Here is a 16993-nt window from a genome sequence, read left to right on the forward strand (position 1 = left end):
AAGGTACTGTTATAGTTACCAACAATAAATGCATTGGGGAAGTGTTAAAGATTAATGGTCTACCCTATTACTCCCCTATTAGAAGAGCTGAGGAGTCTGATGTTAGCAACCAGGTCACTGCTTTTGATAGTGATGATGGAGCTCAACCAGAATCAGATGATGAGACTGAAGGTACCCAAGGAAAGAGGAGTTGTAATTACAATTGTAGAAACATTTTAAAGTGTAAAAAGTATGTGAGTTTTAATCTGGAGCAAAGCGATGAGGGGCCTGAGAATGCCAATGCAATTTCTATTGGCAAGCCACTGCATGATGAGTGTGCTCACCTCAGGCATCGCAGAATGGGTCATATGAGTTTCCCCGTAGTGCAAAGAATGCCTGAATGCTCAAAGGGAATTAGAATTAAAGATTGTAATAATTTTTTGGACTGTTCCGTTTGCAGGAGTGCAAAATCCAGAGTAAGGCTCACGCCCAAGAAATCTGAGAGGCACTCTGAACGCATATTCCAGTTGGTACACATGGACTTGGTGGGAACTTTGAAACCCTCCATTGATAAGAATTGTAACTTTTTGACCATTGTTGATGACCATAGCAGGTTTGGATTTGTCTATCTTCTTAAATCCAAGGGTCAGGCCTGGTCTAAATTTAAGGAATTCTGTAATCTGATTGAGAATCAGCACAAGGTCAACATCCAGAAGATCTTGACCGACAGAGGAACTGCGTTTAACTCAGATCGGTTCTCTGGTTGGCTGAAGGAGAAGGGCATAGTCCATTTGCGTACCGCCCCTTACTCCGCTTTTCGAAACGGGGTGGTGGAGAGGAGAAACTGTATACTGCAGGCAATGATGAGGTGCGCCCTTGAGGATGCTGATGTAGATTTCTCATATTGGGCGGAAGCTGCTTTGTATGCAAAATACACTCTCAACCGGGTATGGTTTAGTGTGGTCCAAAAGACCCCATATGAGGTAGTTTATGGCCATAAGCCAAGATTAACACATCTTCATGTATTTGGAGTGATGGCCGATGTCCACATCCCCAAGGAATTTAGAAAAAAGGGGGACAGAGTTTCAGCTAAATTAAGGTTTGTTGGCTATGAAACAGGCTCTAAAGCTTTTAAGTTTGTGGACTCAAACAGAAAAATAGTAATATCCAGGTCAGCTACTTTTCACGAGAGTACAAACTGGAGCAGGATTCACGCCAACGAGATCCTGACTCCTAATCCTCCTCGTAATCTGGACAAACAGGTAGAAGATGTGTTAGAAAATCCATCTAGTGATGGTGAGACATCTGGATCTGAGGATGAGGGAGAACGTATGCCCTCCAGACCTTTGAAAGGAATACTAAGACAAAGGAAGGGAGTAGTCTGGAAAGAAAGGCACTCCACTCTAAAGATTCAAAATAGTAGTAATGAGGAGGATAGCTCATCAGATAGCTCTGATATAGATGAAGAACCAGTTAATAGGCCAATTTGGTCCACTAGGGGCAATAAGACAAAGAAATATAAAGATTTTGTTACCTCTGTTGATCAATTTCAATCACACCCCAAAGATATGAGGATGTGTTAACACTATCTGAAAAAGAGCAGGAGAATTGGCATGCTGCAATGGATACTGAATTGGACAGTTTAAAGAAGTTAGAGGTATTCACACCAACGAAATTACCAAAAGACAAGAAGGTAATTGGCACTAGATGGGTCTTTAAGAAGAAACTCATTGATAATGGGAAGTTCATTTATAAGGCAAGGTTGGTTGCACAGGGTTTCTCACAAAGGTTCCCTGATGACTACGTTGATACCTTCTAGCCTACAGTGCGCCCGGAGAGCATTAAGACTGTGCTCACCATAGCTGCCATACAAGGAGAGAGTGTGTACCAATTTATTTATTTATTTTATGCAATTTATATGCCTCCCTATCTCCGAGGACTCAGGGCGGCTCACAACGGTAAAATGCATAGTTCCTTATTAAAATGATATAAAATTAAAATTCAATTTAAAACAGTTTAAAATTAATTAAAAAACCCCCATCAGTCCAGGCTACGGAACAACCAGGTCTTCAACTCGCGGTGGAATGAGTGAAAGTCAGGGGCCATCCGGAGCTCCAAAGGAAGTTGGTTCCAGAGGGTGGGTGCGCCCACAGAGAAAGCTCTCCCCCTGGGGGTCGCCAGCTGACACTATCTGGCTGATGGCACCCTGAGGAGACCCTGTCTGTGGGAATGCACCAAGCGATTGGGGATTGTCACTGGCTGTAGGGTGTCCAACAGATATCCCGGGCCTAGGCCATGAAGGGCTTTATAGGTGATAACCAGCACCTTGAACCTCACCCGAATGGCAACCGGTAACCAATGCAAGCCGCGTAGGAGGGGTGTAACATGGGAGTGTCGGGACACTCGCATCACAACCCGCGCGGCCGCATTCTGCACCAGCTGATGCCTTCGAGTGGTTTTCAAGGGCAGTCCTAGGTAGAGAGCGTTGCAGTAGTTAAGACGGGAAGTAACCAACACATGAGTAATGGTGCGTAGGGCATTTTGGTCCAAGTAAGGGCGCAACTGTCACATAGGCGAAATTTGATATACAAACTGCCTATTTACATGCCAAATTGGACAAAAAATTATATGTCAAAGCTCCTCAGGGTGTAGATCATCAGGAAGGTGATGTTCGGCTTTTAAATAAAAGCCTCTATGGTCTCAAACAATCGGGCAGGAGGTGGTACAAATGTCTTACCAAACGTCTAAGGCAGATGGGCTTTTCCGCCTCATCGGCCGATGAATGTGTGTTCATCAGAAGCCACCAGGGCACCAAAGAAACAGTTTTGGTTTATGTAGATGATATTTTGTATATCTGCAATTCTGAGAACAGATGTAAAATGTTCTCTGACAAATTAGGCAAGAATTTTGCCCTAAAGCCTCTAGGCCGAATTGATAAATTTTTAGGGGTACAATTTGTTAAGACTGAGAAGAGGTTTGAACTTTCTCAGCAGGATAAAATTTTAGAATTAATTGAAAAATGCAACATGGCAGAGGCTAAGCCCTGTGACACCTCTATGCAAACCGACTTTCTTAAAAACATGTATGTTGAAAGTGCAGAGTTTGAACAGAAGACATTTTACAAATCTGTAATAGGATCATTATTGTATATCACAGGATGGACAAGGCCAGATATTAGTCTAGCTGTAAATGTATTGTCCAGGCATTCTGAAAACCCCACTCAATTTCATTGGAATGGGATCAAGAGGGTTCTTAGGTATCTGAAGTCTGTTAATCATTCACTCCTATTAGAACCGAATGTGTCAGACGGACCAAATTTGTACTGTTATTCAGATGCAGATTGGGCAGGGGATATCAAGTCCAGGAAGAGTACTTCAGGATATGTTGTATTTTTGAATGGGAGCCCTATCCACTGGTACTCAAGGAAACAGAAGTTGATCGCCACTTCTACCGCTGAGGCAGAGTATGTGTGTCTGTCCAAGGCATCAAACAATCTGATCTGGTTCGATGATTTTTTAATGAATTTGTGGGAAAAACCTATGTATCCTATAAATATTCATGAAGATAATGTGGCTGCCATTAACATATCAAAGGCTGATGCTGTGGGGCAAAGGTCATGCCATATTGATATAAAATACAAGCACGTGAGACAACTGTCAAAAACGGGTTTTATTAGGACAATATTCTGTGAAACTAAAGAACACATAGCAGATATACTTACTAAACCATTACCCCGGGAACATCAATATCTCTTAGGCAAAATACCTCTGGCTATGTGAAGAATGTACTATTTATCATTACTATGTATGTATTCAATGTATTATATGTATCAGAGAAATCTATACTTGGGATCAATAGCCACAGAGAAGGGAATTGTGAGAGAAAAGTTTCCCTCATGCTTGCTGTGCCTATTGATTGGCTTCTGGTTTAGATACCCAGAAGTGTGTAAGATCACCGACCTCCAGGTATTTCGCTGTGCACTCAAGACCCCGTTGTTCCGCCAGGCTGGGTTATCAACATAATAATTTTAAATTGGGTGTTTTAAATTTCTGGGGTTTTAAATTGAGCCGAATTATTTAATAATTTTAAATTATTTTAATTGATGTTTGTTTTGTGCTTTTAATAGGCTGTACACCACCCTGAGTCCTTCGGGAGAAGGGCGGTATAGAAATAAAATTATTCTTATTCTTATTCTTATTCTTATTTGAATGGGCCAATCAGAGTGCGGGCTCCTGACTTTGAGTTTCCCGGGCTTTTGTAACTGACACTAACACAGTATATAAGGAACTGCTCTCCAGCAGGAATTCAGTTCTGGGTCAGAGACAAATCTGAAGTCAATATAGCCTCCTTCCGAGGAAGGAAGACCCGGACTCCAATCACATAGAGTGATTGCAAAAAGAGCTGAATGGACATTGCAAAAAGGGAGGTAATTATTGATACTTTTTTATAGACTTTGTTTTATTTATTTTATTAAACTAGTTTATTTTAAACTCCTCTGACTCGTTTGTTTGGTATATTGTAAGTGGATAAGGTTGCGGTCTACAAAACCTCAACAACAGTTATGTGTCCTTCTTTCCATTTTTTGTACTTGTCCTTTTTGTCTTTCAATTTGTCAGAGAGATCTTTGTGCAGCCATGCTGGTTTCTTCTTGGATTTCTTGTTTTTCATTTTCAGTGGTATTGTGCTGGTCTGGGCTTTTATGATCATATTTTTCAGTTTCCCAAGCTTCTTGAGTTGTTTTCCTCTTTAGGATTTTCATCCAAGGAATCTTTCCAAGTTCTATCTGAGTTTGTTAAAATCAGCTCTTTTAAAATCGAGGAGTCTGGTATCATTGTTTTCTATTGCTTGTGTTTGTGTTATGTTGAATTCTGATATGACATGGTCACTCTCACCCAAGGTTCCTGCAGTTTCTACTACCTCTATCACTTCTTCTCTGTTTGTAAGAATTAAGTCCAATATGGCTGTCCCTCTAGTTCCATCTTCTACCTTTTGGACAACAAAGTTGTCAGCTAGGTTGGTCAGGAACCTATTCAATTTCTCACTTGGTGAGGAATTAGTCTTCCAATTGATGTCAGGGTAACTGAAGTCCCCCATTACTACTGTAGTGTGTTTCCTACATATATTTGTTAGTTGGTTGGCAAAAAGTACATCTATTTTTTCTGCTTGGTTGGGTGGTCTGTAGCATTCATCTTTGGCAATATCATTCTTTTTTTCTTTTATATTGACACATATTCATCCTTATGCAGATGAAGAACAAGTGAAAGAACGTATGATAAAATGAGGTAAAAAGGTTGATTACAGTATACAAATGGATCAATGGAGAAAAATTATTTATTATATTTTTATCCCACCTTTATTATTTTATAAGAAACTCAAGGCAACAAGCATACCTAATATTCCTTTCTCTCATATTTTCCCCACAACAACAATCCTGTGTAGTTGGTTGAAGTGAGAAAGAATGACCCGCCCTAAGTGACTCGTACTTGGCTTTCATGGCTAAGGCAGAATTCACCTTCTCTTGATTTCTAGGTCAGCACCTTAACCAGTGTAGCATACTGGCTCTCAATATTTCATTATGTGGTTTCCATATGTGATTGAAAGGATTGAAATTTACAATATGTTCTAATCTTAAAGAATTTTTATCAAATCATCTATTATTGGTGTTTGTCACCAAAGAAATTGCCTGTAATTCAGGTACTCTGAATCTTTACTGGAAATGTAAATGAATGGAGATTTCATCATCTCATGGATGTCTTAAAAAGCCAAAAATATGTAGATACAAATATATACATTAATTCAGAAGATTATAAAGATTATAAATTTAGAAGATTTATAAAGACTAAAATACAACCAGATGTTTGTCTTTTGGAACTAAAGAACAGGCAACTAGAAAAAAAGTCACAGGACTTTTATATATGATACCCGCGGTGAGATTATTATATGCCCCAAAGTGGAAAGATTGGATGCTACCACAATGGAGGGACAGTTGGTGAAGATGGCAGAGATGGCTAAACTGACTTCCTTGTTTAGAGAAAAAACAACATTTGCATTTATGGCTGCCTGGAAATCCCTAATGAACTTTTTACATGAAACAGAAAAAAATGTATTTATGACTTGTGGTTTGGAAGATTAGGGAAAAAAGGGTTAAGAAAAAGCGAGGTTGTTTTGTAATCACAGATTAAGGGATAACTTTGTAATAATATTTGCATTTGCTACAGAGGGAATTGGAAGTTTCTATTTCTTTTTATCCTTTCTTTCTTTCTTTCTTTTTCTTTTATGCTTGTTTTTTCTCTCTCTTTGTTTTCTTTATTCTGTATTACTTTTTTATTCTTTTAAGAATATTTTATATTCCCTTAAAACTTTTAATAAAATGTATATATTAAAAAAAGAAATCACAACCAATCTCAAATGGTTACTTTATCATAAGGTACTAGAATTTTGTCAAAAGGAATGTAAGATAAAATCAGGAGAAGATACGATGGCAGAAGGAAATGTTTATCAATGCTTTTCTTATATTCTATGTGTTAAAAAGATTTTATGTAGATACAAGAACATTTAGGTTTGAGCACTGAAATATTGAGTTTGAAGCAGAATTGTGTATAATGAATATTTAATTGCTAAAATGTATAAACTGTTACTGAAATTTGAAGCAGAAGAAAAAAGAGATTTTGAATGGGCAAAGATGGAGAGATTCAGTACTGCCCACAATGGAGAAATGATTGGTGAAGATGATGAAACTTTTGAGGTTTTTTGAACAGAGAAAAGACAATGCTGACAAGGCATTTTTGTAATTTTTTTTTTTGCATTAAATGGAAGATGAAAGAACGTTTGATGATTAGACAGAACAGATTATAGAAAAAATTGAGTTACGCTATAACCATAAAGCAGGAGGTAAATTTATAATTCTACTTATAACTGTTGTAAAGAAAACCAGAAACTACTTTGTATTTTCTTTCTTTTTTTTTTGTATTTTTAGTTATTTCATTAATTCTTTTCTTTTTCTCTTCGTCTCACTTTATATTAATTTCTATTAGTTTTTTTTATCTTTTCCTGAAAAGTTTCAACAAATTCTCTTTTAAAACAGCAAATGTTGGCTCCCATCTTGAATTTGGATGAGGAAGCTACTTGCGTTCTGAGTTTGCTAGGGCCAGCCAAATCCTTGAGGCAGAGTCTCCCCACAATAAGGAGTCCCCGTTCTCCTGGTTCGTGGCTCTTACAGGGACCGACCTACGGGAGACAAAGAGCCATATCGCAACCATCTGCTCCAATGCGTCACTCTATGAGTGTGTGAACATAGATATGCTCATGCATAATACACTTACAGAGAATGGGTTGCAGTTCTTGTGCAAAGGAAGCTGTCATCATAATCTTATTCACAAGAGGAACATTAAACATTAACACAAAAAAGAGGGTGTTTAAAAAAAGATTGATCTTATTTACTCATCACATTTCATTAGAATAGCCTCTAAGTGGAATGATATAAAAGTTTAAAATTCTTCAACAAAAAGAATCAGATAAATTTAAGTACAACATAATAATAATAAAAAAGATTCCACAAAGATTTTCCAGGTATTAGAGCCAAAAAAAGGGATTTCAGCTTCTGCACATCATTTCCTTGACTTCTCTGTGCACAGTATGCTTTTTGTGGGGCACCGATCTGACTTTAATGCAAAATCAATGCAAGGAAAGTAGCAATCAGGGACAACCAAGCAGCCGCTCAGCTGCTGAAGTGCTGAAAAGACCAAAACAATCTTCAGTTTAGCTCCTTGGACTTCTGGCTTCATCCCTGGTGTTCTTTTCTCCCAAATTTTACCCCCCTTGTCCAGTTTTGGGATTCAAATTTTTTTTACTACTGGTTTTGTGGTTGTGGCAGGGGAAGGATACTGCAAAATCCCCATTCCCTCCCCACTCCTTGGGAAAGGTTAGGCAAAATACCCATTCCCTCCCCACTCCACTAACCTGCTTTCCAGCTCTGTTTTCCTGTGCAGGGCAACAAAAGAAGACCCAGCCAATCACCTGGGAGGCAGCAATAGATGACCACACTGATCAGCTGGGAGGCTGGGAGGCAGTGAATAGATTGATTGGGTGCCCCAGCCTTACAGGCTAGGCCTCCCTGCAGCCCCCTGGGAGCAAAAATGGACTGCAGGGGAGCCGAGCTGTACCCCCCCTCCGGTGCCCCATTTTGGGCCTAGTGGGCCTCCCTGCAGCCCCCTGGGAGCAAAAACAGGCTGTGGAAGGCCCGTTTTCTACCTTCCCTGGTTCCAGAGGCTCTCTGAAGGCAGGAAATAGGCCCATTTTCTCCCTCCATGGGCCTCTGGGAGGCCCATTTTCCACCTCCCCAGGCTCCACGTGCCCCTGCACTTACCTGAGATCCAAAACGGCTTGTGTGGGGATTCCTGGGGTGGGCAGGGACAGCCGGTCATCGGAACTACCAGTTCACCAAACCGGACGTAAAATTAACATCCGGTTCGCCCCAAACGGTCCAAATCAGCTGAATCCCACCACTGCCATTGTCCCCTTTGGTACCTGATGTATTTGGCACCCTGATTCACAGCTGGTTTCCCAGCACCCTCACTCACTTCTTCACCCACCATCTTTCCACAGTCTCTGCTGCCCTCCACCCATAAAGTATGTTTCCCAATTAATTTCTCCATCACTGACTTTCCTTTCCTCAATTCCCCATTTGGGACTGACAGTCAATCTGGAGCTTTCATGAACTTGTAGCTTCTATGGACTTTGGCCCCAAGAACAACTGCTTTTCACCAGTTCACTTACATAAAATCCTTCATCAGACAAAACCCCAAAAGCTGAGGAAGAACATTGATCCTCCACACTCACCTTTCTTAGTGGCTTCAAAGCTATCGTGGAAGTGTATCCTCTGGATATCATAGGTTAAGGTTGTGTTGGGTAACAAAGTTCTATTCCTGTTGATGATATTGGCTGAGAATCGGAATGCTTGTTCCTCGGCGTTCATTACCTGGGCATTTGGACCATCAGCATATTCAAAGATTCCTCCTGCAAGACAATTACAGACTGTCATGGCCATTCTGCTCCAGTCAGGCCCAAGCTGAGATTGCAGTTCCAGAAGAAAAGAAAATGGGAAGAAGATACATAAACCCTTAAACCAGGGGTGAAATGCTCCCAGTTCAGACCGGCTCGGGCGAGTAGGTAGCAATGGCGGTGGGCAGTTTGGAGAACTAGTAGCAAAAATCCCTGCCCCCACCCCCCATGCCCTGCTGAGCCGCGCGATCATCAGAGGCTTTTTTTCTTTTCAATGCCTCTGATGAGCCAAGTTCTGACGATTCACGCTCTGATGATCCCAGTTGAGTTGCCTGCCGATCAGGCAACTCAGCTTGGATCGTCAGAGCCTTTTGAAAGCATTTTTTTACATGGTTTTACATGTAAAAAATGGTTTTAAAAGTTAAAAAAAATGGCCACGCCCACCCAGTCACATTACCCCCCCCACCAAGCCACGCCCACAGAACTGGTAGTAACAAATTTTAGATTTCACCACTGCCTTAAACAGTGCAGTAAAAAGACTAGTTTAGTTTAGTTTAGTTTAGTTTAGTTTAGTTTAGTTTAGTTTAGTTTAGTTTAGTTTAGTTTAGTTTAGTTTAGTTTATTGTTGCCCAATGAACAACTATCGGCAGCTTCCAACATTAAAATATTGAAATTCTAACAAATAAATATATTTAAAAGAATAAAAACAAAATTGATGGGGAGGGAGAGAACAGGATGTGGGGGGAAGAGGTGGGATTGCCTCTTCATTCAACCACCTTCAAGGTGATGTTCCCCCATCAGGGCCACAGGACACTTGGCAGAGTCAGGTCTTCAGGCTCCTGCAGAAGGACAGAAGGGTGGGTCCCAATCTCACCTCACGAGCAAGATGTTCCAAAGGGCAAGAGCCACAGCCTGGACCCCACCAGCTGGAATTCCTTGACCAACATGGCCCACCGCATGCCTTCTTGGCTGGGGTGGCTGGAGTGGACCAGTCTCAGATGGGTGAGACAGTTCCTCAGGTAGCCTGGACCCACACCATGAAGATCTTTAAACCCTGAACTACACCCAGAAGGAGACCAGCAGATGCTGCAACTTGTGGAGCAGCAGTGTAACATGGGTCATCCTAGAGAGTGCAAGAACTGCCCTTGCCTCCACAATCTGCATCAGCTGAAGCTTCCAAATGCTCTTCAAGGGTAGCCTGATGTAGAGCGCATTGCAGTAGTCCAGCAGTGAGATGACCAGCACAGGGAATATGTCTCAGACAGATACAAACATAGTTGTTGTTTGTCCTGGGTTTGTGCCTATGTAGTGGTGTGTGGGAATGACCTTGGGAAATAAGGGTAGGAGATGCTGCCAAAGGAATTTAAAAGGACGGGAGAGCCCACAAGGGAACAATAGGCAGAGGAAGAAACTTAGAAAGGATCTGCCCAAAATTGTCAGAAACTAAAAAGCGACAGACTTGCAAGATTCTGTTAATATAGCCATACAATAAAGTAGGAGTAGCTCATCTGGTCATGTTTCTTGTCTGGTCTACTTAGGAGGCTGACAACCTACTGTGTGAATAGTTTCCATTCATCTACCCTGTATTTACTTCAATATCACAGAATGTACAACTTTCTGTTTTGCTATCCATTCTTGGAGTGAAATGCCCTATTTTTAACTAACACTCCTTTGCTATAGATACTAATCATCTAAACAGAATTAATAGGCCTCCTATAGAATAAACTGCTGCACTGGAATTGTAGACCTCGATTCAACCTCTGGATTTTCTGGAGTTCTAGAAGATTTTCCAGTGATGTTCCTAGAAGAATGTCTGAAATTGCAAGGGGTGGGGTGGAATGAGAGTTTTCTAGCTCTTTGTTTTGTTTGAAAAATTGAGGGCGGGAAAACAGATTATTACCATTTTCTCCCTTAATTCTCAAAATCTCCTCCCCGGATGGCTCAACAAGAACTGCCATCAATTAACCATTTTGCTGCTAATTTTCAGTGGCATACTCTTGTGTGCTCTGGGTGTTATATGAGTTGCCCACAATACGTAGTGAAACACCTGGAAATCAAGGCAACTAAATTCAAGGCCCTGCCCCAATGCAGCATCCCAGTCAATGTCAGACTAGCCTCTGTGTGAACATATCCACTGAAGAGGAAACCGTTACTTTGGTCATCACCAGATACAGATCAGGAATTCTGATTGATTTGCTTAAGAAAACAACCAATGTCAAACCCAAAAGTGTCTTATCTTTCTAAATGGAGAAAAAGCAGGATCTGACATAATAAATGCAAATATCATTGATATTATGAAAGAAGAAAAGTGACTACATAAAATGGGGATAGACTTCAGTTTTCCTCCTGGTTTTATGTTCTTCCAGCAAGCACACCAAGCATCTCTTACCCTTGCAATTCACCTCTGTTGCTGTTCCACTCTTCATTTTTAGAGCAATATTAAAAAATAGAGCAAACCCTTCCAGCCAGTCTTTGCAGGCCATTCTTTTTTTCCTATATTTTAGTATAATAAACAGTGTGTCATCTGGGTACAAATATCTTTGTGCAGTAATAATCAAAGTTTAAACAGTATTCATTACATTAATTTTAATTCTTTGATTTTACAATACTAATATTGAGCATAATAAATATATTCACTTCTCTCTCTTAACATATCTTCTAATAAGAATATAACAGTAATATTAAACATAATAGTCATAATAATCATCATCATCATAGTGTTTACGTCTCTCTTAACATATTTTTTATATTTCATTAATCTTCTTTTATTTCCCAATTTCTAACTTCTGTTTTTATTTTCTAATCATTGATAAAATAATTCCCATGTTGTGTAGTATTCAGTTTATTCTTTCTTCTTAACTGCAAGTGTTAATCTATTCATTTCTGCACATTCTAATATATTCCTAATCACATTCTCATCTGTAGGGATCTCTTCATTTTTCCAGTTTTGTGCAAATACAATTCTAGCTGCATGAATAATTAGATATGCATTCCCTTTACTATAGGTTTCAGGTAAAATCCCCAACAAAAATATTTCTGGTTTTAAATCAATGTGCTGTTTTATCATCTTTTCCAGCCACGTATGTATTTTTGTCCAGTATTTTTTTGCTTCCACGCATGTCCACCACATATGATAATAAGACCCAGGTACCTGGTGGCATTTCCAACATTTAGCTGATTTATCTTTAAACATCTTTGCCAACTGGCCAGTGCAAAGTGCCATCTTTGCAGGCCATTCTTGAGGCATTCAGATTCTGAGGCTCTCTTCAGAACAAACAAAGCAACCTTAGCAAAGTCTTAGCTCTGAAAGTTGCATTTTGCAGCCATGGCTGATCAAACTAACTTATCACCATTGTTACAGAAGAAGACAGAGATCTCTGCAAAGGCTGCATTCCAAGCGTCTCCTGTAGAGATATTACAGCAGTTTCCAAAGACATTAGAAGACTCTTCTAATTTTAAGATTATTATTGCTTTGACCCTCATTGGCTTAGGCCTGAGACCAGTGGTGGGTTGCTCCCAGTTCACAAGAACCGGTAGTAAAAATTTGTAGTTGTTTGGAGAACCGGTAATAACATTGGCTGGCCATGCCCCGAACCAGTCCTCGGCCCGGTCGCTGCTCGCTTACCCTGCCCACCTCATCAGAGTTTTTTTTTTTTAAACTTTTAAAAGCATTTTTTCTACAACCTCTTCGGCCGAAAAAATGCTTTTAAAAGTTAAAAAAAAAAGCCTCTGATGATCGCGCGGCTCAGCTGGGATCATCAGAGGCTTCTAAAAGCATCTTTTTCTGCAATCTCTTCGACCAAAGAGATTGTAGGGGGAAAAAATGCCTTTGAAAGCCTCTGGCGATCCCAGCTGAGTTGTCTGATCGTCAGAGGCTTCTAAAAGCATTTTTTTCTACCTCTTAAGGTAGTAGAAAAAATGCTTTTAAAAGTTAAAAAAAAAGTTGGCTATGCCCACCCAGCCACATTACCCCCACCAAGCCACACCCACAAAATAAGCCACACCCACAGAACCGGTAGTAAAAAAAATTAGAACCCACCCCTGCCTGAGATCTCTGAAATTAGTTCTAGGTTGGATCTCTCTTTAATCATCTCCTATGCATTTCTTCTTGTCTGTCCTTGGGTGCTTTGGAGAATAAGCTGAATTCCTCTTCTTTGTCACAGCCCCTCAGATATTGGAAGACTGCTATTGTATCTCTCCTAGTCCATCTCTTCATTAGACTAGACATACCCAGTTCTCATAACTGTTCATCGTGTGCTCCAGACCCCTAATCCTAGATTCAAACAGGCCCTTTGGAGACCTTTTCTCCTCTTTTGAAGAACCTCTTTCAAAGGATTTCAAACACCTTTTCTGAACTGACTTTTAATCAATCAGAATAGGTCTTCTAGTTCCACCCCTGCACAAGCAGGAGACCCTAGACCATTTCAGATCGGTGGCTGTCCAGTCTTAGAAACCTCCAGTCATGGAGCTCCTACAACCTCTGAAGGCAAGCTGTTCAATGGATTAATTGTCCTCACAGTCAGGAAGTTTCTCCTTAATTCCAGGTTGCTTCTCTCCTTGATTAGCTTCCATCCATTTTTCCTTGTCTTGCCTTCTGGTGCTTTGGAAAACAAGTTGACCCTCCCTCTTCAGACAGGTGTTTTAATCCATTATTTTCTAACAGCCAAGCAAATTCTTGGCTGATATTCTGCTTCCAGTATGTTTCAATTGTTAGAAATTATTCTGACCTTTCTGTATTTACTAACACATTTCTCCTTTGTTTGTTTTATTTTCAGCGCATAAATCTCCTTGATTCTGTGCCTGAATCACACAATAAGCTTTTGTCACCTTCAAGAGTCCTGGAGTGATTAACTTGCATTCTAAGTTCCCCTTTAACTAATTCCTCCTCATGCTACATAATTCTGAAATTCATCAGGCTGTAGCTGAATTTAGTCTTAGCTGTTTCCACGCTTTCCAGCGAGTCTTGCCTGCTCTACTTCTTATCATGGATCAAAGTGGCTGAGTGATGGGACCAGAATCTCTCTCCTCTGCTAAATTTTGTGATTTAGTGGACTGTCTGTTAAAAGGGTACTAAGACTTCTATTCTCATTTCCCCATCTCAACATAGCAGGAAAATGGGCTACAGTTTAATTCAAGGGTTTTAATTTTTTAACCGTATTTATTTTAGACTTGAATTCGTTTGTGGTAGAAGTTGGTGATAGAAAAGAAACAAAAACATACCTTTCTAAATGCCTCTTCCCTCCCAAGTGCATTTCAAAGAAAGTCACTTTCATGTGAGTTTGAGGTGCACAAACAAGAACAGAATTATTGATCATCATTAACTGATGCCAAAGTTTCTGTGTTTCAATGGTATTGTTCTCCTGTAACTTCCCTTGTGTCTAGTATAGTGAAAGTTGCCTACTTGCTTTAATTTCTGAAAGCAGAAATCGCCTAGAATCCATTCCTATCTTACTAGACAATCTGTGCGCTATTGGGTCACCTTTCATAGATTGTTCCTTAACTAAACAGAGAAATAAAATGACCACCAATGGGCAAACAAACAGTGCAATGGGGAGCAACTTTTGATTTCCTGCCAGTTTCGCAATTGATTATTGGGGAGCTGTCAGAGATTGTTGGAAGTGAGGATCGTATGATTACAGCTGACTGTGGCAGCATTGCGACAGCAGTAAAGCAGCAGCAAACCGGAAACACTGAAGCACCGACAACTTCCCACATTTTATTCCCGTGTGAGTCATGGGTGATGGCATTCTGTAAGTTAAACCATTTAAGTTACTGTACCTTGGTTCAATAATTGCTGCCCTATGCCTTTCAATTTCACACAATTAAAAGTTACAAACAGATAGGAGAATTTTAGTACCGTGTTTCCCCGAAAATAGGACATGTCCCGAAAATAAGGCCAAGCCTGATTTTTGGGGTGGGCCTAAATATATGCCCTCCCCCCAAAATAAGTCCCTTTCTCTCTCTCTCTCTCTCACACACACACACACACATACAGGTCCCTCAGCCCCCCCCCAACCTTCCCAAGGCAGCCACATCCCTGTGAACTCCTGCACCCCCACCCCTTTTGCTGCCCGCAGCACTGACCGTAGACCTCGAGCGCCTGCTCCTGCTCCGTGGTGGTGGCCCGCCCACTCTCGCCCCCACTCCCAGGCACTGTGTCCGCATGCTACCGCATGCTACCAAGCACTCGCCACAGAAGCCCCTGTGCAAGCATCGCCACCCCGGAGCTTCCTTGGCAGGGCGGCCACCAATGGCAGAGAGGCCTCCAGGTGTGGTGGGCAGTCATGGAGGACTACAAAGGCAGGCCTGGTGCGTCCCGCGGCTGGGCGCAGGTCTCAGCAGGGATGGCTGAGGCATTGCAGGTGTTGCTGCTGCCGCCGCCTGCAGAGGCCCAGCGGCCCCCTGCAGCCAAGCTCAGCCACAAGCGAGGAGCTTTGGTCATGGCTGGTTCGGCCAAGCTGTTGTCTGTCGGGACTGCCCTCGGCATTGCTGCCCAGTGTCTCATGGCAATCGGAGCGGAGAGGAGCAGGGGGGGAGGGGAGGCCTCCTTTGCACATGCTTGAAGATGGCGGCTCGCGGGTGAAGCTCCGACGTCTGGGGGCAATGTAGGTGTTCCCAGGGATTCCTGGAGGGCCGAATTTCCAACCAACGGCCCTGGCCCAGCAAGTCGAACATGAGGACAGCCTGCTGCGAGCTTTTGGACTCTTTTGAGCCGCTCATGAGGCTGTCTGGAGCCGTGGAGCGCTGCGAGGCTATGGCGGCGCAGACGGGAGGCTTGGAATTGATTGGGATGGCGCCTTTTGCCTCGGCGTCCCCCCAGCGGCAGCCGGATGGGATAGGGGTGTGTGAGGGCGATGGCGGCATGCAAGAGTGCCCCCCACCCCCGGAAAAGCTCAGGACTGCTAGCAGCGGCAGCGACATTGGGCGCGGTGGCTGCGGTGGCGGGAGTGAAATGGCGGTTGCTGGGGCGACGCCGAGGGGAGTGGCACGACCCTGGTGGAACTTTTCAAACTTAGACCTTTTCCAACTGGTCTATTGCCAGCTGTAGAAGGGGAGTCCTGGCGAACTGATTTGGAGCTACCTGATTGGTAGCTCTCCTGAAGACCTTCTGAAGACTTTGGGACTTGAGGGGGGGGAATTAGAAGATCTTGTGGAGATTGGAGGGGTTGGGAAGAGCTAGGCTATGATTGGCCTATCGCCCCGGTCCATCTCCCCCTCCCCCCCTTCCCCCCTTTTCCCACCGCGGCCCGGCTGTGAGCGTTGGTTGGGATTATTATCATCTGGACTGGATCCTTTCCGCATTTGGACTCATTGCCCCTTAAAATAACTAGAGAGATGGCATGCAGCGAAGAGGGGGTTGAGGGGGTTTTTATTTAAATTTTTAATGAAAATTTTAAGGGGACCCAGGAGGAAGGGAGGGGGTTGTAAAAGTGGACCTGGGGGGGTCCAGATAGCTACTGAGCGGGACGATAGGTTGATTGGTTGCAGCAGAGGGGTCGGGAAAGGAAATTTATCCAGGGAACAGGGGGGCAACAGGAAGGGCAATGAAATTGAAATAATGAGTGGGAGGGGCAGGTATGACGGACGCAGGGGGCCATATCATGTGTCGGGGGTGCGCACACGCTGTTTACAAGCAATTGCGCACTCCGGCCCCCAATGTGTGACTCGTGGCCTGGGTTGTGCAGAGTCTCAGGCCCAGGGTCCGCGGCTGATGTTGTGTAATGCCAGGTCGGTTGTTAATAAAGCCCCCCTCATTTGTGATCTTATTTTGGAGGGGGTGCGGACCTGGCAGGTATTACGGAGACCTGGTTGGGCCAAGAGGGGGGAGGTCCCCCTTGTCGAAATGTGCCCACCAGGTTTCCATGCATTTCATCAGCCAAGGGCCCAGGGGAGGGGTGGGGGAGTGGCGGTGATTATTAGGGAAAGTCTTTGTCCGAGGGAGACCACTGTTCCTCAGATAGCCGGATGTGAGTCCCTTTTTGTGAAGTGGGGCCGTGGGGTGCAGATGGGTTTG

General features: G+C 42.6%; 1 protein-coding gene across 2 annotated transcripts in view; it reads right to left on the reverse strand.

Moving 5' to 3' along the window:
- GRIK3 (glutamate ionotropic receptor kainate type subunit 3) overlaps nucleotides 1-16993 on the reverse strand; it is a 397845-nt gene that overhangs the window by 189162 nt on the left and 191690 nt on the right. For both annotated transcript variants that reach the window (XM_034413166.3, XM_060691366.2), the window contains exon 2: nucleotides 8818-8994. In XM_034413166.3, coding sequence (XP_034269057.1) covers nucleotides 8818-8994 — 177 coding nt within the window. The remainder of the gene's footprint in view (nucleotides 1-8817; nucleotides 8995-16993) is intronic.

This window comes from Pantherophis guttatus, chromosome 10 (assembly GCF_059756535.1).
Source record: "Pantherophis guttatus breed Tessera chromosome 10, ASM5975653v1, whole genome shotgun sequence".
NCBI classification, from domain to species: Eukaryota; Metazoa; Chordata; class Lepidosauria; order Squamata; family Colubridae; genus Pantherophis; species Pantherophis guttatus.